We start from the raw sequence: 26,302 nt of genomic DNA, 5'->3' as shown, positions 1-26,302 counted from the left end.
CAATCACACACAAACCACAGAAAGCACACCACATCTCACATATATCTACACCTTCTTTAATCTGACAAGTAAAATGTGCAAATATTTTACATAGATGAAATACAGAAAACATTTAAATGAACCAGATATTGGATTAAAATGTTCTCTCAATTGTCTCTAAATCATAACAAATGTCTCTTGGTTTAAAGGGGGCATTTCTTTTGTTTCCTGTAAATCCCTATTTTAATACAATATTTTATTTACAAAAGTAGTAAGTGCCCTTTCTTCTCAGCCAATGGCTGCTGACTGGAAGTTCCACAACCCAATGTTCATCCGTTAATGAGGGCCATAACAGAAATTAGGAGAAACGCTTTTAACCCTGAGAAGCTGAGTTCGCACTTGTAAAACCTCCTATTCCAAATGTTAAGATAAGTGCACGTGTACGCTATTTGGAAGTGCTGTCAGCTGATTCACAGCAGACACATGTTCCAGCACATTCCCCAGGGAGCAAGGTGGCCTGTCATACGAAAGCGCTTGATTAAAACGGAAGACTCCCTCTTATCTGGAGGCTGCGGCACTTCATCAGTAATACCTACCTTATCTGGCTTTTCAGATGGAATTTTAATTTTTATGTTTGCAATTACAGATGATTTACTGGAACATTCATAGCACGACCTGTCCACCGTCATTAAATTTGTCTGGGTTGAATAAACTGATATCCACCTGGAATTAACTAAACCAGCTGATTTACATGGAGGCTCTTTTGGTATCTCTTTTGTTCTCTTTTCTCCAAAGTAAAAATGAACAGAGAAGTCTATCTAGACAAATTTGAAAAGATGCCGAGGGGGCCTACGCATGAGAGGTTTTCTCCCATTCTGGGTCTGATTCGTACAGTCTGTGCCTTTGAGAATAAAGCTGAGTAAATCATGGCCTGTACGCTTTAAGAACATGTAATGCTGTCTGCACATGCTGGATGGAGAGAATTGCTTTGCTTTGCTGTCTCTAATGTTTCAGCTGTTGCACATTATACTTCTGTTTATTTTATTTTCTTACAGGCCAATGCAATACCAAGTGCAAAAAATGTGCATGTGTTTGAACACACTTTGGATGCGTTAATCCCCTTTTCCCATCAGGTGTTAGCCTAGCAGGCCCAAAACATGCGTCCAATTACTGGCTAATCTGTGCGCCTGAGTGCATGATGTTGCATCGGCCCCTTAGTAAGCAAACAAAAAAAATTGTGTTTGCTGTTAGAACCTCAAGGCATAATATTTTACACCACTCTGTTTTATTCTGCATGTGCTCTGGTCTTTCTTTCTTTCTTTTAGGTTGCTTTACATTCTGCACTTTAAAGTGGATTACATTCAGATACTGTAGGTATTTCTCTGTCCCCAGAGGGCTTACAATCTAAGGGCCTGATTTGCTGAGGCTTTTCTCCCAATCTGTCTATGGAAAAAAATGCTTAAGTAATTGAGGCCATAAGAGAGTAACTTTCAAACAGGTGCATGGGCACACGTACACGAGTGCCAGTGCACCCCAGAGATGTTATAAAATAGCCTAGGCGAGCATATATGTGTGTGCCTAATTTTGCAAATGGGCATCCACAGCCATGTAAAGTCAGGTTTCACCAGTTTGTTCACCAGTTCATCCAGTCTAGAGCTAGGTCCTTGAAAATCTGCTACTCTAACTACTAGACTACTCTTCCACTCTACTCTGCTTTAGCCTGCATTCCCCCCAGTTACCCCAGATCTCTCAGGGAAGTCTGTATTTTTTTTTAAGTTGCCCACTTTATAAAATTGGGTGGATATGTGCCTATCTCCCGATTTTGGAGTGTGCATCTTTTTAAAAATTTACCTTTAAGTTTGTACCTGAGGCAATGAAGGGCAAAGTGACTTGCTCAAGGTTATAAGGAGCAGGGATGAGTTTTGGACCCTGGTTCGCCCGCCACTAGCTCTAGCCACTAGGCTACTCATCCACTTAAAAGAAAAGTGCGAACCTCATCTGTGATGAAACTTAGTCTGACCCATCAGCATCCTTTCCATGCTCCTGTCTTCTGGTTGCCTTGAGATGATGGGATGGTCAAGTATCCACAGCAACCAGCTCTATGTCTTCTACCTAACCTAGTTATAACATGCTCAGACTGAGGGGCTGGCATTGTTTGAGACTCTTGCATGTTATAGAGAGATCAAGCAGTTCACCTGAAGATTGAGACAAGTCTTCTAAAAATAATCAGCCATCCTGTGCTACTGGGATTTTCTAAAGCAGCTCTCTGGTTGTCAAAGTGAAAGTGCTTTGTCCCTTACTCTGAGAAACCAAAATATGTAAATCTCATCTGAAGTCAGTGAGATGGCTTCAGGAGATTTTTTTTTTCTCTTATGTCCTTTCTACACTTGATTTAATCGATTCCAAATGAATTGTTACATCAAGTTCCTTTTAATCTAAGTAAATGATTTTCATTTTCATTTTGAAAGCTTTTACATTGCAGGTTTATTTTTTTTATTATTTGCAAAGTGACAGAAAAAGTTTTTCAAACCAATGATGTCAAAGTCACCATTAGCACTCTGAGTCTAAAATGTTTGCATTAGTGATTCTGCCATGGCAGGCGCAGATCACACCTGGAGATCACTAGAAGGACAGAGGATGTGGCACTGAAGGGGGAAGCTCATTTTTAAAGCGACTGGACTCAAGAGGCTTGGCCATGGCTTTAATTGTGCAGAGTTCGTTTTGCACAGTAAGCCAGGAGGCCTTCCTAATAACACTGGCCTGGAAGAGCCCAAACTCTAGATCTCAGAAGCTGAGCAAGGTCAGGCCTGGCTAGTACCTGAACGAGGCTCACAAGAGAAGAGGTGCTGTGGGCTGCAGCAAGCATTGGCAGGCCCCTGCAGTATTCTGCCATGATAAAGGTCACAGGCTTCATGGTGGGGCTGTGATCACCCAATCCTTAACCACCCCCCCCCCCCCCACCAGAATGGGTAGAAAGAAGCCAAGAAAAACAACAACAATAAGGATGATGTTTGTGTCTTTGGTGGAAAGGTAACTTGCTCATTCCATGCACCATCTAACATGGTTACAATGCCAAGAAGAGCATATGAATGTAAAGGACAATTGAACTGAATTAACAGACAATAAGCTTTCTTAATTCTAATATTAAGAGAGAGACTATCCTCTTAATTACATTTGCATCTTTAACTATAGACTTGCTGATTCCTCTTAGGAGGACTATGCTTGGTTTGGATTTCAAGGGCAACTAGTGAGTCTCCAAAGCCTTCCCCGATCCTGTCTTCACGCCGAGTGCAGATTAGCAAATAAATAAACCAGATCCTAGTCAAAATGATACATAGCAACTCCAGACACTGAAAACCTGCAGCTGGCATAATGTCAAGCATATGATTAGTACTAGACAGCTCGGTTACAAATGTACAATAATTTACAAAAATGAAACAAATAGTGGTGCAGCAGCCATAAATGAATATATCATATTCCAAAATTCAGAAGTATGCTCTTAAACAAGGCAGAAAGTATTTCCAATATCCAAAGTGGTTTATTCAGTCTTTGAAACACTGATATTCACAGAGTTCATAAAGATAGGTTTGTCCCCTGACATGTACATGCATTGGGAGGGACAGGTCACTGCTTCTGTCAGCAAACTGTACATATACATCAATCTATCTACAGTGTCCATGAAACATGTACGTGTCGGGGGACAAACCTATCTTTATGAACTCTGTGAATATCAGTGTTTCAAAGACTGGATATTGGAAATACTTTCTGCCTCGTTTAAGAGCTGAATTTTGGAATATTACATAATGTCTCAGAGACATTGACCGAGCTACATAATTCTTTTAAGTCCTGGCTTGATTTGTCTCCTGGGTTTCTTCATGTGCTGTTATAGGAGGACAGAAAAGAAAGGTAGTAGTAACCTGCATGGAGTGGCAGTTACTACCATAAGCAAATTGTTGGGCAGATTGGATTGACCATTTGGTCTTTATCTGCCGTCGTTACTATAGGTATAGCAGTGGTGTATCATGGCTCGTTGCAACTCAGGCATGGCATCTTAGGCCAATCCATAGGTACTGAAGCCTGTGCTTGTTTTAGAGAACCCTGTTAAGACTTCCCCTTTTGCTTTTCCATTGTCCCCCTTCTTTTAGGATGTCTGCACTGGAAGCCTTATTTGAGACAAGTTTCTTCTACTGCTCTTGAACTAGGTGTAGAAGAGGTATTAGGAAATTTAAATCTGCACTGGGAAACAGAGTTTGGATAATGTTTTTTTGAAGATGCAATATTATCCATGGTTGATCCTACTCATAAGGGCTATGCAGACACAAACATTTGGGGTAGTTCATTTTAGAAATTTTTGGGAACTTTCATTCAAAAAGCCCCATTTGTTTTTGAAAGTTAGGTATGTAAATACCATTTAATGTGCATAAAATTCAATTTTATGTGCTAACTTGTATTTACACATAGAGAAGGGTAATTTTATAACAGCCTACATGGGGCTGAAGTCTGGCTAAAATCTTATTTGGCTGTCAGGGGAGGTTAGATCAGTGAAATTTTCCAATCCCAAAATTTGGCTAATCAGGGAAATCACCCTGGACTTTCTGCACCATCACAGTAGCCATAATCTTGCAACTAAGTGCCCACTGCACAGTGCTGGAAGGAGGCAGGAGGAAATGGCATCAGGTTCCCACATTCCTTCTCATGTAGCTGCAGGGCCCCAAAATGAATAAATAAATAAAAAACCAGTGCTGTCACCTGCCTCTGATGCAGCCCACACAAGAACTGCCGGGCCTTGGAAACTGTGAGCCAGTGAAGCCAAGGAGATAAGCAGCTCCAATGCCTGCATTATCCTGCCCATCTCCCAACATTTCTGTTATGAGATTTTTGGGGAGGGGGTTCCATGCCCATCACCAGCTCACTTGTGCCCCAGGCCCTGCTGCCAGCAATGAGCCCTTCTTGAAGTAATGATGTTCACAAAGCCTGCTCAGTTTCTCTTGATATGGAGGGTCTCTATTTGCACCATTCTGTTTTACTACCCTTCCCATAATGCATCAAGAAAAAGGTGGAGGTTCCTCATATATAGACAGCAAGTATTTGTGGACATGTATTAATTGGCTCATGAGAAACAAGTGGTGTAGTGCGAACCTCAGTACTGAATATGAGAACTTAACTACTGCTTGAAATTAATTCTTAGAGCTGTATTTTTACAAGGTTCTTAATTAGAGCCAGCCTCGGGGGTGGAACATTGTACAACAATGTTGTTTGATCTATTTCCCTTAGCAATTCTGCTCCTAAAATTGAGGAGAGCTAGGTGGTGCCAGATTCTGGTACTGCTGTGCTTTGTTGCCCTCATGATGCTGGGGGTTTTCCCCTCTTTGATTCCTGTGGAGCTAAGGGGGGAATAAGTGCAAGGAAAGAAACGTGGAGAAATGAGTAAGCAGTTGATTTTGGTTTCTTGCATTTAGATCACATTGACATCATGGCCTGGGCATAGGCCTGCAATTTTATATAGGGGATTGCATGCACTAGGGTGACTTTGCTTGTCTGATAAAAAACGACAAGGCTGAGGCATAAAGAAATAAGGCAACTAATTCATTTTGTGACAAAGTACAGCAGCCCCAACATACATACATTTCATATTGTCATTGCCCGCCTCAGCATTTCACACACCCCCTGGCTTTGAAGAGCAACTATTTTTAGTTCCTGGTTTGCCCAAATAACTCAGCTTGCTTTCGAGCTGTGTAAAATTATTGAACAGCTCAACCACATCTTTGTTAAATAAAACCAATAGGAAAGGCAGCAACAGAGAGTGACTTAAATAAAAGTGACAACTCTAATGAAACTGTGTGTGAAAAAACAAACCCCTGTGTGGGATGGCACCAGCAGCTTTGCTTTATTGACTGTTACAGTTCTATACCAAGTAGCTTCTACATAGAGTTTCATTCTATATGATCAGAAATAGGTAGACTTGGTTAAAGGTGTCAGGAAAAGAGATTGCCTAATTCAGGTCTATCCCTGCTTTTACTTGGAAAGATCCAAATTAGGGTAATAAAGATTTCAGAGAGAAGTAGTACAGGCTCACTGCATGTTGTGCCTTCACCAAACTGTCCACTTGCTAATGTGTTTTCACGCACCAGTCTCCTGAAATCAAACACTAAATGCATTCTTTTCTTACACTGCAAAAGGCAAAGGATTTTAATGTGCCTATTCTCAGAGCCACACAGAAGAAAATGTACTGAAGTTACACTGGATAAAATCTTTACGCTTGCTGATATTACACAGAAACTAAATTTGTACAGTATGAAATGTGTTTAATCCATTTGTCAATATAAAACTATTAATAAAGAAATAGTGAGATAATTCAGTAGGTAGAAACAACCCTACATTCTCTCATAACAATACCAGTAAAAAGAACAAATCCTCAAAACATTCAGAATTCCTTTTGTTAATTTTAGCACCTCATGTGGTGGATGTTGCTGGCATTGCCATTAAATTATGTACACAAAAATGTGAAATTTCTTAGGATTCTAAAAAGCAAAATGCACCCATCCTTCATCTGTAATTGATGAGATGAAAATTAATGGTGCAAAGACAGCATTGGGGCATTTCTACCCATTTGTTGAGGTATAGTAAGTACATCGTGTATATATATATATGGAGTGGAGGAAAAGTTTGGTGCAAATAGCACATGATTTCATCTAGCATGGCACATCTTAGGTCCATTGAGCCTAGCAGCCTGTCTCAGCCAATGCAGGGCATTAGGACGCAGCCTGTGCACCCCAAAGAGTAGATTTGTTAAAACATTCCCAGGGATAGCAATGGCTTTCCTAAGTCTACCTGGCTAACTATGTTTTATGTACTTTTGCTCCAAGTACATGTCCAAGTTTCTTTAACCCTTGACCACATCCTCTGGCAACAGATTCCATAGCTTGATTGTTCGTTGTTTCCAAGACTTTGCTCGTACACTGGGGTCTGAGTTACAATCTCTGGCACATACTGCCACTATCACAGTTCAGTATGTTTTCTTGTGAGATCCTCTCCATAATTGGTGGCCTGGCTCCCAACAAACATCCTCCAGTTCTCTAGAATCTCATCTCTGGTTAATTTTTTATCCTAAAATAGAAGAGAGGTATTTTTTTTATTTTTGCAATGACTCTGGTACAAATGGTACATCATGAAAATGGAAATAGTAAAGGGAGACATGGAGTTACACACCAGAATAGGAGGAAAGGGGGTGATGAGGTTTTGGTTTTCTCACCAAATCCTGGGACATAGAACTATGGGGGTGAGCAGGAAGGGAGGTTATTCTATCAAAGAATCTCAATTGAGAAGGTGACCATTACTGGCCTGCTTCTGAAGAATAAATGGAAGCAAGTATCAACAACTAACAGAGGAATTTACCTGGTATCACCTTGCAAGCAAAATGAGAAACCACCCTTTTATCAGGTAAGGCAAGGCCAAAGTCAACTTCTTCCTCTTTCCGGCTGGTACCATCTGGTGGCAGGAAAAGAGCACTGCCCTGAAAATCTTAGATGCCAGGCAATGCAGTCTTCCTGCCAGCAGATGGCACTGGAGGAAGAGAAGATCAGCCAGTGAAGCCAGAAGAAGCCCTTACTATCTCACTTCTGAGCCAGTTCTTGCATAAAACACTCGCTAAGGTTTAACTCCACACTATCCTGGAAAGTAGTGAGAGTAGAGACAGAGGGAGGACACAAGCAGGACTAAGGAGAGCAGAGGGGGTAAAGAATGTTGTAGATGGGAAGATATATGATAGTAACCAAAAAAGGAAAATATAGATGGAAGTCAAAAAACAAAATTAACAAATAGAGACAATAAAGTGGGCAGACAAGAGGTAACAGAACCAAAGACAGGAGGGGAAAAATATGCAGATAGTTGGAAAATGTAATAATTTTATGACAGTAAATAAAATTATGACAGTAAATTTTAGTAAACAGTATTGATTGACTTACACACAGTTCTTGTGTAGCAGTGAATGCTATAAAAACCAATTCAGGAGTAGAAAGTTCCTTAGGAATAGCAGATGATGAATTTTACAGAAACTGTGTGGTATTTGAATTTATGTATGTTTGTGTTTCATAATTTTGAACATTCTATTGTAAACTGCCAAGAAATGGTGATTTGTGGTCTAGAAATATTTTTTAAATAAATACATATTTGTTCCTATATAGACATGAGCTGCAGACCAGGGGTGTCAAATGTCAGAGGGCTGTGAACACTTTTCCTGCCGATGACACCTTTACATTAAGGACAAATGTCTTTACTCTTTCCTGAATACAAAAGTTTTGTTGCACTCATCTCTGCCAGAGCTTGCAACATGAAAGCATTTTTATTCTGACTTATTTGCTTTGCTAATTCTGGTTTCAGTTTGTCCAATCTCTTCATGGTCTCCGCCATTAAGAGGGCATTAAAAGAGATGAGTTAATTTCTGCAAGGCCCTGCAAAGATTTTTAAAAGGAAGATTCACTTAGTTTGGCTCTGTTTACATCCTCTTATGAATACTTATTTGGATCTACAGTATTACCAACGTCCGACATGCTAAATGACAATCTTACAACTTCCCAAGTTCCATTAATACCTGACGAGTGATCAGAGAGCCACAAATCTTGCTGGCAGAAATCAATTAATGTAATTAAACTTATTTAGGTGCACAGCAGGTGGTACCTTGTTTACGTCGGACTCATAGACGAGATGTTTGGCTTCAGCCTGTGCATGGTCATAATCCTTAGGGAGAATCCAGTGTCGAATTTCTTCTTTATTCATCTTTCCATCCTTGTTTAAATCACGGAAATCTGAAAACTGTTCACGTTCATTTGCGACCCAGTCAGGTTCTGGTCCACCATCCTCATGCGCAAACATATCCGCTACAGAGGTACAAAGGTTTGATATTTTGATTATTGACACCCGCTTGGCCATGGGGTTTCTCCCACTATGATTTATGTTTACTAGGGTTGATTATATCAGGAACAGAATGAACACAATGTAACAAAGGGCAGTCAGACTCCGAGGAGTGGACACCAACAAAACCCATAGAGAGTTAGGCATTTAATCAGCAAGACAGCTAGCAGGGATTTGACACATATGAGAGGAACAGAGGAAGAAGGCACATGCACCAGTTCACTGCAGTTTCAGAGGGCAATTATCAAAGCCATTTACTCTGCCAAACTGCTCCCTCACCTCAGAATTACTAAGCTGATGTGCCACTATTTATTTTATTTGTTTATTTAAAATACTTATTTCCCCACGCCCTCCAAAAGTTCGCGGTGGGTTACATCATAACATACATAAAAATAAGAGATATGGATAAAAGTAACAAAACAAGTAGACAATCTGAGCGAATACTGCAAAACACCTAAGGGACCAGTTAAAGCAGCCAGGTCAAAGGCACTCTTACATAGGAAGGTTTTAAACGCCTTGCTCTCATATGTGCTGAATATTGGCCGGAAGGAAGTTCCATAGGGTGGGCTTGGCTATTGAGAAGGTCATCTCCCAGGTCTCGTCCAGATGTGCTACCCTAGGTGATGGAACAATCCAATACGCCTTGGTTGGAGGAATGAAGGTCAAGTGAAGGATTTGACCTGGAGGTGGTCTTAAAATAATGCGTTTGAAAATCCATGCAAGTTATTTTATCCTACACAAAGCAGGTGCAGAAGATTGCGGGTATGCCATATGTTTTTTCTCTGAATTTTAGTGCAAAGCCCATGGCTGAGAAGTACCTGTGGACTCTGCACTGTCGGGCACTTTGAAAATTATACCCTTACATTCCCTTCTTCCTCCAACTTCTGAACAGCTTTTACAACAAAATGGGAAATAGTCTTTTTTTTTTTTTTCTAAGCACTTGCTTTGTTAACCTTTGAGTCGATTTTTTTGGATTATTTTTAAGTAGTATATTGAAATGATAGCAATGATACACTGGAAAGTTTGTTTTTCTGCACACTGATGGAGTGCAGCATTTTAGATCAAAGCCATGGCCTTATGTGATAATTTAGTATAGGCAAGACCGGTTTGTACTGCAATGGCTGTTTCCTCCTCATTACCATATGGGTCTTTTACTCAAGCTCATTATGTAATGCAAGTGGCAGGATAAGAAAAGTGACATAGGGGAGTGGGTCTCTATTACCCCTCACCAAGAAACCCTGCACACCATCCACAACTGACTCCAGCAAGCAAAGAGGAAAAAAAGGTCAAAAAGTGGACACCATGGCTCAGCATTCTGCACAGAGGGTAGTTAGGTGACAGTTTTTGGATTCTGCAATACTGCTGCTATATAATGTTTCACTTTGTTGAAAGCGGCCTTCGTTGCATATGGTTTTATAAGAACTCACCTTCGAAGTACTGAAGAGTAAGCTAATCATCCTGCAACACGGGGTCCCTGTTGCGTTCGTGCCTATTCTTGCCCCCGCTCCACCCTCTCTACCTTGTGGAGACTCCCTTCGGGTGTGACGGACAGATGCCGTCGCGGCTTCTCCTCGCCATTTTCTTCCTGGAATTCCCGGGCTGGCATGACGCTGCGGATCCGCCATGTTCCTGATGACGTAAGGGCGCGCGCTCTCCAGACTTTGTACCAGCAAGGGCGCGAACCTTGGGGGCGTCCCCCCATAGTGACGTCATCCGCTTCCAACATTGCTAATTCAATTCGAGTTAGCAAGGATAAGGGTAGGAACCCCTTCCTCGCAACTCTCGGGGAATCCTTTCTCCGCTGCTCTGCCTCTACAGACTCACCTAGGGGTACCCGCTCCTCGGGGGCCCCGCTCTCTCTTCTTGATTTCAGATTGTTGGACGGGATCCGGTACTCGCTCCTCGAGGGCCTACGTTCCCGAATACTCAGAAGACTCCTATTGCCTGGAGGCGATTGCAGACGTGAACACAGTGAGTCCTATTACAGACAGGAACCGGTACTCGCTCCACGAGGGCCCATGTTCCTAATCTCTAAGACTCCCTTCAGTCTAAGATGTTATCTTAGGTACGGAGATCGTGAGTTACTATTGCAGATAGGAGCCGGTACTCGCTCCACGAGGACCTATATTCCTAATACCTTTCTCAGACTCTCTTCTTCCTCAGAAGATATCGCATACCTATATCTTATGGATTACTATTACAGATAGGAGCCGGCACTCGCTCCATGAGGACCTATGTTCCTAAATCTCTCCTAGCCTCTCTTCTATTCCAGAAGCCATCCCATACACAGTTATTGTGAGTTCTATTTCAGACTGCCTACAAGAACCAGTATTCGCCTGTGACTCCTGTTCCTGAATACTGAAGACTCTCTGTTGCATAAGAAGACATTACAGATATCAACAAGTGTGAGTGTATCATCTATCACTGGTTATATGTCCAGCATTTCCTGTCTACTCACTACCTAGTCTCTCCTTACAGCTCAGCAACTCAGAGATCGTAATTCCAGTATCTAAAGGACTTCAGCCCTGCCGGGCACATCAGCTCACTAATGCCACCTCTGGTGGTTCTACTTCCAGTCTAATAAAAAACTATCTGTGTTTGTCTCAATACTCCAGCCTAGCCGGTGGTCCCTCTCAGGATCTCCACTTGAGGGCACTGTCATCTGCCATCGGCCCAGGGATTCACTATTTCTACTAAGTTATTACTCCTTACACTAAGAGCGGTATCATCATCTGCCACTCTGTGGGAGCCAACCCACATCAGACCATATCAGATAGCTAACTCCCTGTGAGGATCATACAGGTTGCTGGCTCCTCTTTCTACAGGAACAAAGCATAACACTTTGCCAATGCCTCCCTTCTGGGGGAACAGAGCACTAACAGATTGCTAACCTCTCCTCCTATAGGAGCCCAGCCTATCAGATTGCCAACTCCTCCCCTTGGGAGGTGATGATTGATACCAGATTGCTAACTCCGCCCTCCTGGTGGGGTGAGCGCTAACAGATTGCTAACTCCGCCCTCCTGGCAGGGTGAGCGCTAACAGTCCCCAAGAGAGAGAGAAGAATCATGAAAGCTGGTGTAGAAGTTGGCCCCTTCTACATACAATGTCATTAACATATACATGTTCTTTTTTTTTTCATTGCTATCTTTTCTAACAAAACATGTTTTACATGTCTCTGTCAGGATTTGATAGCATTTTTTAATATCCATGTGTCTTTGTAAGGGTGGCCTGGGATATGAATTTCTTTGCTGCAAGGTGACAAAGGGTTGCCATTGACGATCTCGAGTCTGACCTTCCAGACACCCCACCACCCATACCCTGCTTTCTTCTTTTCTGTCTACAAGTCCTGAAAACAAACAAAACAAAAATTCTGCTGCTTCTCTCCACCTTTTTTGGTGAAAAGTAAAAGGCCCAGGCTGGACTGACTCTGTGGGAGGATCTGCAAACTGCCTTATTTTTAGTCTGCTCCAAATCCAAAACAGAAAAAAACAATAAAAGGCAGCAACTTGGTGTAGTCCCCTTTGTGCAATTTCCAAGTGGGAGCTTGTGGGCCAGGCAGAAACCAAGGCCCCGTGGTGCTAAATGCATTTTAGCCCATATACTGCACCTAAAGCTGGCTCTTAGAATGGGGACCTAACTAGTCTGAGGCTTTCAATAAGAACATAAGAAATGGGTCAGACTAAGGGTCCATCAAGCCCAGCATCCTGTTTCCAACAGAGGCCAAACCAGGCCATAAGAACCTGGCAATTACCCAAACACCAAGAAGATCCCATTCTACTGATGCAATTAATAAACTTGATAAATAGCCGTTAATGGACTTCTCCAAAAACTTACCCAAACCTTTTTTAAACACATCTACACTAACTGCACTAACCACATCCTCTGACAACAAATTCCAGAGCTTTATTGTGCGTTGAGTGAAAAAGAATTTTCTCCGATTAGTCTTAAATGTGCTACTTGCTAACTTCATGGAGTGCCCCCTAGTCCTTCTATTATTCGAAAGTGTAAATAACCGAATCACATCTACTTGTTCAAGACCTCTCATGATCTTAGAGACCTCTGTGATATCCCCCCTCAGCCGTCTCTTCTCCAAGCTGAACATTCCTAACCTCTTCAGCCTTTCCTCATAGGGGAGCTGTTCCATCCCCTTTATCATTTTGGTTGCCCTTCAGGCAAAGAAGAGGGGGTTCGGACCTGTTTTCTACCTTACTTGAAGCCATATTGCTTATGTACACAATTTACAACAACATTCCTAAAACATTAAAAGTAAAATGCTTCTCTAAATTGCATAGAATATTATATTTATTCTAATTGAAGCACCTTTCTTATAGCACCTGTTAGGGCAAAAGCTCAATAAGGCGATTCTTTTTTCAGGCATGAATTTAATTTAATCCAAACCATTACATTGTTTATTTTAATAAGTTGGCATGTTCTGTCAATTTGATTTTATCATAATTGTCAAAGTAATGTATTCAACAGTTGAACCTTGTATTCTGCTCTGGGTAGGACATGCAGAAGCACCATTCCCACAGTAACAAATGCTGACAGCCACCTTGTAATTATCTGTAGGTAGTGTCATGGAATGAACTTTAATTACTGTGGAAATTGTACGTCTGTATTCTTTCACTCATACATGAAAAGTATTCAGTCTCTGAGCCTAATGATCAGACAGACTCTCTCATTAATGTGTGCATGTTCTTCCTGGCTGTGATCTCAAGGTAGCAGAAGCTACACCAGACCGAGAGGCTTCCTGTGCACCTGCTTATCTCATGCAGGCACTGGGCCCTTTAGCAATCAGAACACACTCCCCAAAATCAAAAAGCTTATACTTTCAACGTTGGAATGTTATTTTTTTTTCTCCTACTGCTGTGCAAAGAACATTCATAATCAACCGCTAAATCAAATTACTTTTCATTTCAGCACTAGCAAAGCCACTCAAAGAGCACAAGAACCTGTCATTATGAGGGAAAAGCAGCGTGGGAAGCTGTCTCCTGTAGCACTGCGATATTACACACACACACACACTCTCTTCCACTTCACCTTTGTGGAGCTGACAGCAGGAACACTGATAAACGCCTCCGGTGACACAAGTCTGACCAAAGACGCATATCGAGACCGCCAAGAGACGATTAAAAAGATCCCGCATTTCTTACAGAACCCTTTTTTTTCTACTTCGTGTCATCACACACAAAAGGACTCAATTATGAATCTATTTTGGGTTTGCTTGTATGATTTCAAATGAATGGATATGAAATAGCTTGAGCGGTAGCTCTGCTTCTGGGGGAGGCACAGATGATATTTAAGCCATGGTGCCTGGCTGAGATGGGAGGTATGAGGCCAGGAACAATGTTTTTCCAGTCATGTGCATTTTTAATGGAACTTAGCGCTATAAAATTTCAATTAAACATAAAATAAAAAAAACTAGAAAAGTATTTCAAGAAAATATAAAATTATTTTTTAATATTTAAAATATGGATCTGGAGGCCATTATCCATGCGCTCATTTATAACACATCTTCAACCTGGCTTTGTGCTAATCTACACATTTATACACCGGCCAGACAACTCAGATCGCTTTCAAAGAGCCTCTTAGAAGTACCCACTATTAAGCTGGCTAGACTGGAAATAACTTGAAAGAGTTTTTTTAGTAGCCGGCCCAATACTTTGGAATGCTCTTCCCGATTCACTCCGTCTCATATCTTCTGCACAACAATTTAAGAAATCATTAAAAACATACCTATTTCAGAAAGCCTATAGCTCATTGACCTCCTCTTAAACAAAATAACAATTAACTTCTTTTCAACATCCCTACATTACTCACATTAATTCATTAATCAGAGACCAGTTACATAATATAGAACATAACCATACCTGTCTATTGTTAAGTCTTTTTTAGTTGTTATAAGTGTATTAGTTAAATTTTTAAATTAATTTATTTTTTTATTTAGTTTTTTAATTTGCTATCTTATGTATGTTTATTGTAAACAGTTTTGATTAATTCTTTGAATTATTAAAGCGGTATATAAACATTTTTAAATAAATAAATAAATAAATAAAAATAAATACCATTATAAAAATAAGTTTGTAGCAGACAATGTATACCCTTCAACGGCTAAAAACTGCACTTTGTGAAAATCCTAGACTAAGAACCTGACTGCAACCTCCTTCTCTATTCTGACTCCCTAATTATTCTCATGGACCTTGCTTCAAACATGCTCGGCCAGTTTCCAGATTTATCAAAATCCAAAACTGTTCTTTCAAGTTAAATCAGAGACTAAGGGCTCCCTCTAGTAAAAAAAAACTGTTACTGCAACAGAATGCAAAGCTCTGGATGATTCTTTCAGGAAGTGACATCATTGAAAGGCAGGAAGTCACTGCCTGATAGAATCCTCGAGTTCCATGTTTTTTCTGTCCTAAGTTAATTTTAAATCCTGTAATGAGCATATACAACTTCAAAGTCAGAGAATAATTGCATATGGACAATGTTATCTAATTTTCTCAAAATGACTTGTCAATGAGGCCCCTTCAAATTTACCATAGATCCTCATTACACACCTCCCATCTCAGCATGCTGCTTCATGCCATGTACCACTGCTTAAATATTGATCTACATCTGTGCTTCCCCAGAACTACTGCTTCAGCTATTTCATATCCATTAATCTGAAACCATACAAGCTTTGGGATTCTAGTCTGCTTCTAGCAGTTTTGGGGACTTCTTTCCTCTAAGATTACCAAGTCACGTCATGGTACATGAGACAGACTAAGCCAGGCCAGGTTTTATCTTACTGCATGCAAGGAATATTCTGATTTCTTCAAGTAAGAACTACAGAAAAAAAATCAATCAAGAAGGGGATTAGGATTAAGTGACTTGGAAAGATCAGATATCTGAAGAGGGCACCGGTATGATGTACCCACTAATGCCAGTATATAAAAGTTTCTAAATAAATAAATAGCCATCCTCTAGCACATCTTGTCACAATGATGTTCAGTGGGACAGCTGCTCACTAAGCCATACAGAAAGGAAGGATGCATTTCTACACACTAGAATTTAACTAGTAAGCGTGGGACAAACTAGTGTCCCAACTCACCCTTTCCACAGGAGCCAGTACAGAACAGTTTCCATGAGTGCTCCATGAATGCACAACTCTGGTTCACGATGGCTACACCGGTCTGGTTTTAGGGCAACAAAAAATATGTAAAATAACCCAATACAGCTGATGGATATCATGAGAACCAGACCTGGTTTCCAGTCCTCAAGGAGGAAAGCAGTGTAACAAAATCTCCTGCTTAATGAAAGACATTGCACAAATGACCATGGCAGAGAACATTTCTATCTCTGACAGGACTAGTGAACTGGAGTCAGCCTCGCACCTGTCTAGTTATTTAAATCAGAGAATCCACCACCGTCACTATTGGTAGTTCGACATGGGCAAGGCCCCTTTAAAATTCCTCTGCCACATCTACTTGTGATTGTGTACAGGGCTCTCATGCTACACCCACAGGTGACTTTTTTTTTTTTTTAATTGCTTCACTTGCAAGATGGCATCTGTAGGGCTGGCTTGCCTGAGGTCCTGGCCATCAGGAGTGCCGCCCCCTTGATTCCAGCTGCTATGGTCGGGCAGCAAGGTATTCTGGCAACTCCTTTAATTATGTTTGTTTCTATCTAAAAGTGAAGGTACTGTAAGGGGGAGGGAACCACAGTCTCTGAATGTGTCTTACATGCACGTGGCTATCGTCGGACTGCAGTATAAAGAGATACTGAATTACATACAGTCATGTTTCATGTGCCCTTTTTGTTAGCTGATACATTTTCCCTTGCTTTTGTTCTGCAGAACTTGGAAGGTTGTAGGGCCGGGTCTGGATGATAGGGGGTCCTCGTCAATACAGAAGGAGGAAACCATCAGGCATGGGTGACGTACTCAATAGCATGGCATAGCATTTTCTGTTTCCTCGCAGATTTGTTTGCATGCATGCAAGTGTGACTTCAGATATCCGACCTGTCACACAGTCTGAGGGGCTGTCCACGCCTTCTGTGATACATGTAGATTGTAGAAGGTTGGTTATTGTGTGTGTGTTATTGTGGAGGGAGGGGAAGATGGAGTTATGAAACAGTTATTCAGCGTCATGCTCTCTTCAAGGTGTCATAAGAACATAAGGCTTGCCATACTGGGTCAGACCAAAAGGTCCATCAAACCCAATATCCTGTTTCCAGCAGTCGGCAAGCCAGGTCACAAGTACTTGGCAGGATCCCAAGAGGTAGATAGGTTCCAAGCTGCTTATCCCAAGAATAAGAAGTGGATTTCTGCAACTCTACCTTAATAATTGTTAATGGACTTTTCATCCAGGAATTTTTTTAAATGCAGCTATACTAAATAGCTTTCACCATATCCTCAGGCAACGAATTCCAGAGCTTAATTGTGAGTTGCGTAAAAAAATAGGTAGCTTTCATTTTATCTATTGTGACAGGCATGCGTGATTACAATGATGCCATGGTCTGCTTTCATTTCTCGAATCTCTCGTGTTGCCTTTTCCCTTCTCTCAGCTACTCCTTTGCCCTGTCTGCTTTTCGGCTTTATCTGAAGATTGGGGTATTAAAGATGAGTATTGCACATGCTTATGTAAGGGTTAAGGAAAGTTTTAAACACATTCCTCTTACTGAATGCAATTTCTCTTTCTGTGCCATCACACCACATACAGGAATAGCAGCAAGAGAAGAGGACCCCACCAGCTTCACTTCCCCGGCTCCAGAAGAATATGGAAGGGAGGAGAGCATCCAAGCCACACTCTCGGCTCCCTACCTTCACTTATAGCCATGAAGCAGCTAAGGATGTTTTTTATTTTACCTCTATAAAAGACATGTTTTATGTTTAAACTACTTCTACCATGCAAGTGTCAATTCCTTTATAAAATGTTGTGTATCATTTAATTTAATATTTATATTCCACCTTTCATGGCTGGTGAGCTACTGTAGGTCAGAAGCAGCAGCAGTGGGATCTGGCTGCCCTGGTTCTCAGCTTGCTGCTTCTGCCAGGCCACTCCCCCACTGAAAAATAATGAATGCTTAATTGTACGTGAGCTTGCTTCTGCTGTGTGGAAGAGGGGTGTAACTGATCTAAAGCTACATTAACCTGTGTGATCACAAATTGATAAGACTAAGCAGGTCTACCAGAAGTCATAGGGAGTGATCTATGCTTGCTAATGAAGAACTACTGTATGACTTTAGTGTCTACGTGTCCAGATCTCTCTCTGCTTCTACACATCTGTATTGCCATGGATTTCTATAGTGTGTGAAAAAGGATTTGCATATATGCACGTAGAACATTCAGGAGGTACAAGTGAGAGGTAATAAAGTTGTAATAAGAATGGGATAAAAGACAATGAGAATATGTTGTGTAGGGGACTCTGGGAGTTAGGGCAGGCTATAGCAGTTTATAAAAAGGGATAGCACTGTGACCCCCTAGAAGAAAGTGGCACTGACCCACTAAAAAGATCTTTTGCATAGCAAAGTTTAGTTTAGTGTTTAAAACTAGGTGGGGAGATGGATAAAAGTGTTTTAAGTAATAAAAGTAAATGAGGTTTGTTGTAGCTAGTGTTTCTATTTTCTCCAAATGCATTAAAATGTAAAAAACCACTCCCATAAATGGTCTGAACTTATGCCAGCCTGGAGCAGAAGTAATGCTATTTGGATATGAGAGGTCCAAGAAAAGACCTGGACAGATATGTGAGTGAACGGCTTCTCTAGCACCTCTGGGTGCAATGGAGGACATTAATGGTGGCTCTATCCTGTGTGCCTTGAGCATCATTTTTCAGTATATATATTTTTTTGGATGTCAAATATCTACAACAGCAGCTATTTGGATTTGCTTTGATATTTACCCACCAGAGGCAAAAGAAATAATGTGGATTAATCAAGTCAATAATAGGCATATAAAAGCAACCTGTCACAAATTGCAGAAGGGGAATCAATTCAGTCTCAACCTTGAAATACTGCATGGTACGCAGTACAGCATTCTTTGAGATTTAGATTCATTCCCAATGTTTATGGGTATCTACAGAGCTTAATATTGTTCCTGCTTCTTTTTAATATCTATCTCCAGCTCCTGGGACAAGCTATTAACTAGTTTAGCATAGAATACTATTTTTTTAGCAAATGACATTCACTAGAGGATGATTATAATCATTTTTCATGGCTTCTGATAATTCCTTTCCCCATTAAGTTAGGCGTTCTGTAGACTTTGACCTACCTCCTTAGGTCACATTTTCACTCCGCCTAGTAATGGGAAAACCATGCAATTTTCTGTCACAGCTTGGACTTTAGAGGGATTCAAGTGAAGTTTATTCCAGCGCAGCCACTTGGCTACTGATTACAGGCATTCATTTTTAAAAACTTAGGGGTACATTTTTAAAAAAAGCATGAGCGTGTACTTTTGTTCGCACACCAGGCGCAAACAAAAGTACGCCGGATTTCAATAGATACGCGCGTAGACGTGCCAAGCCTTGCGCATGCTGCCCATTCCCTCCCCCCACCTTCCCCTCCCTAACCCACCCCCCCCCCCAGCCCTATCTAAACCCCCCCCTACCTTTATCATAGACGCGCCAAGCCTTGCGCGTGCTGCCCGTTCCCTCCGCCTCCCCCCACCTTCCCCTCCCCCAGCCCTATCTAAACCCCCCCTACCTTTATCGTGTCATCACCCGACCCGGGGAGTGGTCCGGAGGCCTCGGCCACGCCCCCGGAACACCCCCGGGCCGGCACCACGCCCCCCGGAACACCCTGAACATCGCGCCGCCCCCCCCGACACGCCCCCCCTAGCAAAGCCCCGGGACTTACACACGTCCCGGGGCTTGCGCACGCCGCCGAGCCTATGCAAAATAGGCTCGGAGCGCACAGGGAGATTTTTTAAGGGTTACGCGTGGCACTTATGCGCGTAACCCTTTTAAAATCCGTCCCTTACTTTCTATCCATCTTAGGATCATTTGACAGTTGCACCCTCTCCTTCATAGAAGGGATTTAGAAATGGTCTTTCATTCTCAGATTACCTCTAAAACTGACTACTGTGGTTCCCTATATTATGGCTTATTAGTCAGAAGTATTTGACTTAAGTTCACGCAGAATACAGCTGCAAGGACGTATCGCTTCCCTTTTATAAGGCTTCCATTGGCTGCCAGTTTCCCAAAGAATCGAGTTCAGTATTTTATCCTTTGTTATTTGAAGGAGTTCACTAAATCCATATTCCCCGTTTTATGTTCTCCTTCATCCTCCAAGGGTGCACTTTCCTGTACCAGGCAACTTGCAGTCTCTTGTAAACTGGAAATCAATCCCACCGGAGGCCTGCCAGACAGCCAATTACCCAGCGTTGCGGGAATTAATTAAAACCCAGTTATTTGATCAGGCTTCCAGATGAGTTTATGTTCTATTTTAGCCATGTTTTTTAGATTTTATTTTCATGTAATGTAGTTTTTAAATTAAGTTTTAATTTGTTGAGTTTTTTTTAATTTTAAATATTTTTATGATGTATGCTTAAGATATGTTCAGTTGACTTTCTATTAATTTAGATTTTAAATTTAGTTGACTGATGCTTGCTGTGTTACCTTATATGTAATTTGTTTTTACCATGCCCTGCCTTGTGCAGCTTTGGCAGAAAGGCAAGTAACCACGTACAAAACATGAAAGAATGTGGAAGTGGTCCTGTGAGAAACCTGGCCCTCCTGAACCCTCTCCCATTTTAGACCTAACCGGTCAGAGATGGTGTCAGAAGGCAGGATCTCCTGACCAGCACTGCACTGAAGTAGCCAAAGGAAGCTAGCACTGACCGATATATTCATCTTGATCCACAAACCCGTCTTCATTCTTATCGATGTCTTCCAGGGTTTCCTAGAAAAGAAAAATGTCCAGAAATTCAATTGATACTCACATGTCCACCACCCACTATTCCCTGATTAATCAGATTAAAAATGAAAAGAAGGCTCTTTTCACAGAACACCCTCCATATCACAGAGCTACCAACGGCGGCATCAAACTCCTCCGCAGATATTTCTTCCCCATCAGTGCCGCACTAATCCCAAGAAAAATACTTGCTAGCGTTGCACTAAATCCATGCATAGCTCTAGCCGTGAGCGTACAGGACCTGATAATCGGGGTGAAACAAAGAACACGTAGGCATTCGATTTATCCACCGTATCCAGAACTTTTGTCTGGACTATTAAGAATTCAAAGAATTGAAGCAATATTTCTCAGATAACAAATCTTCCAGTAGTATTTGATTTATCATGTGGATGTTATGCCCCCTACCCCTCCCAGCTTTAAACCATATGCTAATTGCATATATCAGATATCACGTTGCATATACCGGAATCACATTGCACCTCAGTGCAATCATTTAAACAGTAGTGCACAAGTATTTTTAAATCCATCAGAAGGCCATCCATGCAAGCTGTCAGGTCTCCTGATACTGAAGCCTTCCAGAGCAACTGCATCTGATGGGAGTGATCTAAGAGCTTCAAGAAACTGCTAAAAGCTTACTTTTTTCAGCTGGCATTTGAGTTGGTGGGCAATAATTGAACATAAATATGCTTTTGAATTTTCTTAAAATAGTTAGGCTGAGAATAACCCATGCCATGATCTTATAGGGTATGTCTGTTGGTTGTTTTTATTTTCATAGCATTTTTGTTTATTTTGTTAACCGCTTTCAGCCTGGTCTTCAGCAGTAAATTTATATATTTCTATATACCATACTAGTGTGTAAAATACTGGCCACATATGTACATCTTTATGATTTCATTTATAGGTTGGTCGTAAGCATTTATAATACATTTCATGAGTAATACTGACTGAATGCATATATATACACATTTGACTCTTCCAGTGAAGTCCTGCAAGCCACCAGAATTTAAAGGCTCAAACCAAGAGGGAGGTGGCCGGTCAGGCAGAAGATCCGGTCCTGCACAGCCCGTTCCTGCCCTGGGGATCACCCATATAACCGGCAACGGTGCCCCGACATTCTGTATTTTAGGAGTCACTAGGTAAAATAAAACAAAACAGCTTATCTTTTCCTCACCAACACAACAATGTCTTTCATGTGCTCAAATTCCTCTGGGTGAAGGAAAGCCGTGAACTCGTCTCTGCTCGTGGCATGGTCTCCATCCAGGTCAGCTGTTTTAAATCTCCTTTCATCACGGGGTAACATTTTCTTAAAGCTGAATTGATCAGAAGCATCTTGAAATTCTTCCGGGTTGGCTGGACATAAAAGAAGATGTGTGTTAAGTCACACATCCGAGTCACACCTCTGGGAAGCACTCATAGGACAGAGAAACTGCAGGCGATACAAGAGAGATACAGGAGCAGACGCACCTTCAGAGCACAGAGCTGCTTGAAACACAAATATTCCTCAACCAAGATGCAGAAGAAAAAACAAACACTTTACAGGTTTGTTTCTTATTCACAGGAACAAACTGAAATCAAGTTTTCTGTGAACATACAAGTGTCTCACGTTTTGAAAACACATCATTTGTTTTCCTCTGGCCTTGCTGATGAAACTAGTAAGTTGTGTTTAATGTGCAGCATGAACAATCAGCCAAGTACCAGTGCCAGTTGTTGCACCACCAAGTACAATGTGCACAGCCTTGTGCCTTAATATTACAACGTGGCACTACTGTACCACTATTTACAGTGTGCATACCTAGTGTGCCAGCCCGGTGTCAATGTTACAGCGTGGCACCAAGCAAGATGCAAACCTGAAACGGTTTTGGGAAGGGAAGGATGACATTCAGGTTCTGCCAGCTTGCTTTAGAAGCCTTTGCCGACTCCAGACACAAGGGTGACGGCAGGAGGAATAAGAATGAGAGGGACAGGCAGAGCGCTAATTTTAGGTGTGACAACAGCTGCCCCCCTCTCCTCTCCCCCAGCTTCTCTCCTGACAACTTTCTCTGGATATCCCTTGGCTTTCACTGCGCAAAGCTCGTGGCCTTCACCACAAGGTTCAAAAACCCTCAGAACCTCACAAGTCATCTCACCCAGATAATATCCGTATGTGGATTCTTTGTACTCGTCCCAGGAAATTTTATTATCCTTATTGAGATCATAGTCTTTCCAGAGTTTAACCACGTTTTCAAAGATGTATCGCTTCTGAACCCGCTTGATCCAGGTGGCTAGCTCTTCCACGGAAACAAACCCATCTCCGTCATCATCTATCCTGTCCACAATTGTCCTGGAATAAGAAATACGGATAAGAACCTGTTCTAGTACTATGAATGGAATATCTGCTCGTCTGCCAGATGGAGAAGGGAGGCAAAATCTGCATCAATTTTAGAGGGGATTGCAAGGGAAAGCAGAAGGGACTTCAACGTGCCGCACAAGCTCAGTGTAAAACACTAGTTTGTTTTCTATGAGACACGCGAGACATTCTTTTTGCACAATATTCCCAGTATTTTTAAAAATGTAGAACCTGCTCACATTCACAAAGGATCATGGAAAGGCACAGTGTAAACATGCACAAAAAAAAAAAGAGACATAATATACACACGACATCATAAAAATATAAAACATACATATAATAATGTTACTTCTGGAGAAGATATAGCTAGTATTCACTGGTAGTAAAGGAAAAGAACTTATTTACTTAAAACAAAATCCAGCATGGAATAAGCGAATGGTCACACACACACACTGGCACTGCTGGATGGGCATTGCAGAATTTCCTGGCACTAGGTAGGCGCTGAAGCTGCATCTTCCCTATCTCTGTGGCATTCATTGCTATTCTAAGAAGCTAGCCCTCCCCCTGATGCAACTTATGGAAAGTATCTTCTGCTCCATATACAGCAGGTAGGAAGGGGCTCCTTATTCCCTTGTTAGCAAAAATCCTCAGGCAGAAGGAGTCAGGGGAAGAGGCTGGCCTTGCTTGCACACACAGACATACACACACACCCTGGCAGGGATTTTTCCTTGGCTACATTCTGATTTTTAAGCATTTCTTCCAGAGACCCTCCTTCACGATAAGATTGTTCCTGTACAATTCTCACACAGAGTTAAAGCAGGGTGTTTTAACGGAGAATTACCCTCCCAAGTGGGTAGAGACAAAATTTTATTTCTTGTAATTCTCCACGTTCAGAGATGGTCTTCGCAGGGGGGAAGTGTTGTGCTCAGCGGCCCTGTGAGCCACCTCACTCACCTCCGATGCTGGCAGATCAGCCCCGTGGCAAACATGCTGCCTCGGAAAGCCAGTACTGCTCAGTGTGGGGATTTGTGATAGCCCTGCTTATTCTATTTTTTTCCACTAGGAGAGATAGGAGTTTGAGAGCCAGGTGTGATATGTGCAGTTTATATGTAATTGTTGCTATTTGAGTTGTGGGAGTTAGTGCTGTTTTGGTATAATAGGTTTTCTATGTAGATTCTACGTGAATTTGTCGCAGGGTTTTGTGTTCTTTCACAATGTGACTGGTAATGGAGTGAATCTGTGTCATCATCACAGAAGTGACAAAAGCATTTTACATTTTTATTTATGGGAGTAGTAAGGGGAAATATTTATTTCAATCAAGCCAGTCCTTCTGCATTGTTTGAAGGTAATCTCTGAAACAATACAGTATGGATTTTTTTTTCTTTCATTTTTAAATTTAGGTATTTCTTCATTTATTTATTTATTTTTTTGGTGTCTACTGTCAAAGTCAAATAAGGTATTCAGACACTTGTGATATGATTTCTCAAACATATTTGTATCTTGGGTGTACTTGTGCATACTGAGTTATATATGGCTCCCCATATAGTGCATATGCTCAAATTATGTCAGATGAATCAGATTAATTTCTTTGACTGGGTGAGCAGAGACTTGGAGCAAGGGAAAGCATTAGATGTAGTGCTCTTGGATTTCTGCAAGGCCTCTGACACAGTTCTGCACAGAAGACTTATAAATAAATTGTGCGCCCTTGTTATGGAAACTAGAGTGACAGACAGGGTTTGAAACTGGCTGAATTGGAAGTAAATGGAGTTTTCTCAGAGAAGGGAGTTGTTACTACCAGTTTGCCTCAGATCAGTTCTTTTCAACATTTTTGTGAGCGACATAACAGAAGTCTAGTCAGGTTTGTCATTTTGCCAATGATTCCAAAATCTGTAACAGCGTGGAGTGGAAAACACGAGGAGGGATCTAGCAAAGCTCGAGGAATGGTTTAAGGTCTGGCAGCTAAGATTTAATACTAAAAAATGAAGTTATGCATTTGGGCTGCAAAAACCCAATTGAGAGGTACAGTATTGGAGATGACTTTTTTTAAGCACAAAAGAACGGGATCTTTGGGTGATTGGCCACCTTACGATGAGCAGATACAAACAGGTGGCTAAAGCAATGGCAAAAGCCAGAAAGAAGCTTGGCTACATAGGGAGAGGAATTTACAGTTCTGAATATCAAAAGGATGTAGACCAGTTTGAATCAGTCCAGAAGATAGTTACTAAAATGGTCAGTGGTCTTCATTCTAAAGCATATGGGGTCAGACTTGAGGAGCTAAACATGCGAACCCTTGAGGAAGGGCTGGATAGGGGACCAATGAAACAGACTTTTAAATACCTCCAAGGTATCAATGAGAACTTGGGTCCTGGATGAACTGTAATGAACTCCAAAGTTGAATAAAGTCACATGCTAAATGTGATAGGTTTTTGATTTAAGATTAGACAGCAAAGACGTGAAATCCTGCAGTTGCATTCACAGAGACTCAGCTCCCAGGGACAGGAGGAGGCTGCAGCACAAGGCATCGCTGGGGCTTTGCTGGTGCTGGATCTTACCCCAGCTTCCCTCTGCTCTCCTCCGGCGTCAGCTGCTCGAAGCTCTTGGCCTCCTCCTTGCCCAGGAAGGCCTCGTGGTCGTACAGGAAGCTGCCGTTGTCGTCGTGAAGCCTCTGGCTGAGCTCAGACTCCGGCCGGACCCTCTCTTTGCGGAGCATGGGCTTGCAGGAGAGTCCCCCGGCCCAGAGCAGCACCAAACACAGCACCGCCTGCGGGTCCATTCTCCTCTGCAATACCCCGGGCACGGGCACTCTTCAAGCCGCAAAGCGGAGCCTGCGTGTAAAAGGGGGCGGGGGGGGGGGGTCTGACACAGCCTGCGATCCCCGCCCCTCCTGCTCATCTGAGCTCTGCCTCGCTCCCTCCCTCCCGGGGGACCTTTAACTCCCCGCCGCACGCGGCGTGGCACCGGCGGAGGGCGGGGCGTCCGCGCACCAATCCCTTGCCTTCCAGCCCCGAGCGCTGCCCGGGCCGCTCCTCTCGCTCAGACGGGGGCGGGGAGGCGGCGCCACGTGGCACCAGCTTCCCATAGAGAAGGGAGGGCAGTACCTGACCTAAGTCTGCAGCCGCCTAGCCCCCTGCTCTCGCACCACGTCCCGCCCATCCTTCACGCTCCAATGTATCCCTCCGCACTAAAGTTAGCATCTGAAGAGCT

General features: G+C 42.2%; 1 protein-coding gene across 1 annotated transcript; it reads right to left on the bottom strand.

Moving 5' to 3' along the window:
* Window positions 1–6,267: 6,267 nt before the first annotated feature.
* RCN1 (reticulocalbin 1) lies at window positions 6,268–26,031 on the bottom strand. The gene is made up of 6 exons (XM_029582896.1): window positions 25,651–26,031; window positions 22,899–23,092; window positions 21,944–22,122; window positions 20,700–20,760; window positions 8,656–8,855; window positions 6,268–7,086 (listed from the first exon to the last, which is right to left on the bottom strand). Exons 1-6 carry the CDS (start codon window positions 25,869–25,871, stop codon window positions 6,979–6,981), a joined length of 963 nt encoding a protein of 320 aa, XP_029438756.1. The 5' UTR covers window positions 25,872–26,031; the 3' UTR covers window positions 6,268–6,978.
* Between the last annotated feature and the right edge of the window lie 271 nt (window positions 26,032–26,302).

This window comes from Rhinatrema bivittatum, chromosome 17 (assembly GCF_901001135.1).
Source record: "Rhinatrema bivittatum chromosome 17, aRhiBiv1.1, whole genome shotgun sequence".
Classification (NCBI taxonomy): Eukaryota; Metazoa; Chordata; class Amphibia; order Gymnophiona; family Rhinatrematidae; genus Rhinatrema; species Rhinatrema bivittatum.
This window is presented reverse-complemented; position numbering and strand designations above follow the sequence as displayed.

What these genes read in the sequence shown, in the direction of transcription:
- RCN1 (XM_029582896.1), bottom strand. Translation starts at nt 25,871, where the DNA reads ATGGACCCGCAGGCGGTGCTGTGTTTGGTGCTGCTCTGGGCCGGGGGA. An exon ending in CACATACGGATATTATCTGG is followed by an intron (nt 22,123 to 22,898) that starts GTGAGATGACTT and finishes TTTTATGTCCAG; the next exon opens with CCAACCCGGAAGAATTTCAA. An exon ending in GGATCAAGATGAATATATCG is followed by an intron (nt 8,856 to 20,699) that starts GTCAGTGCTAGC and finishes GTACCTCTGTAG; the next exon opens with CGGATATGTTTGCGCATGAG.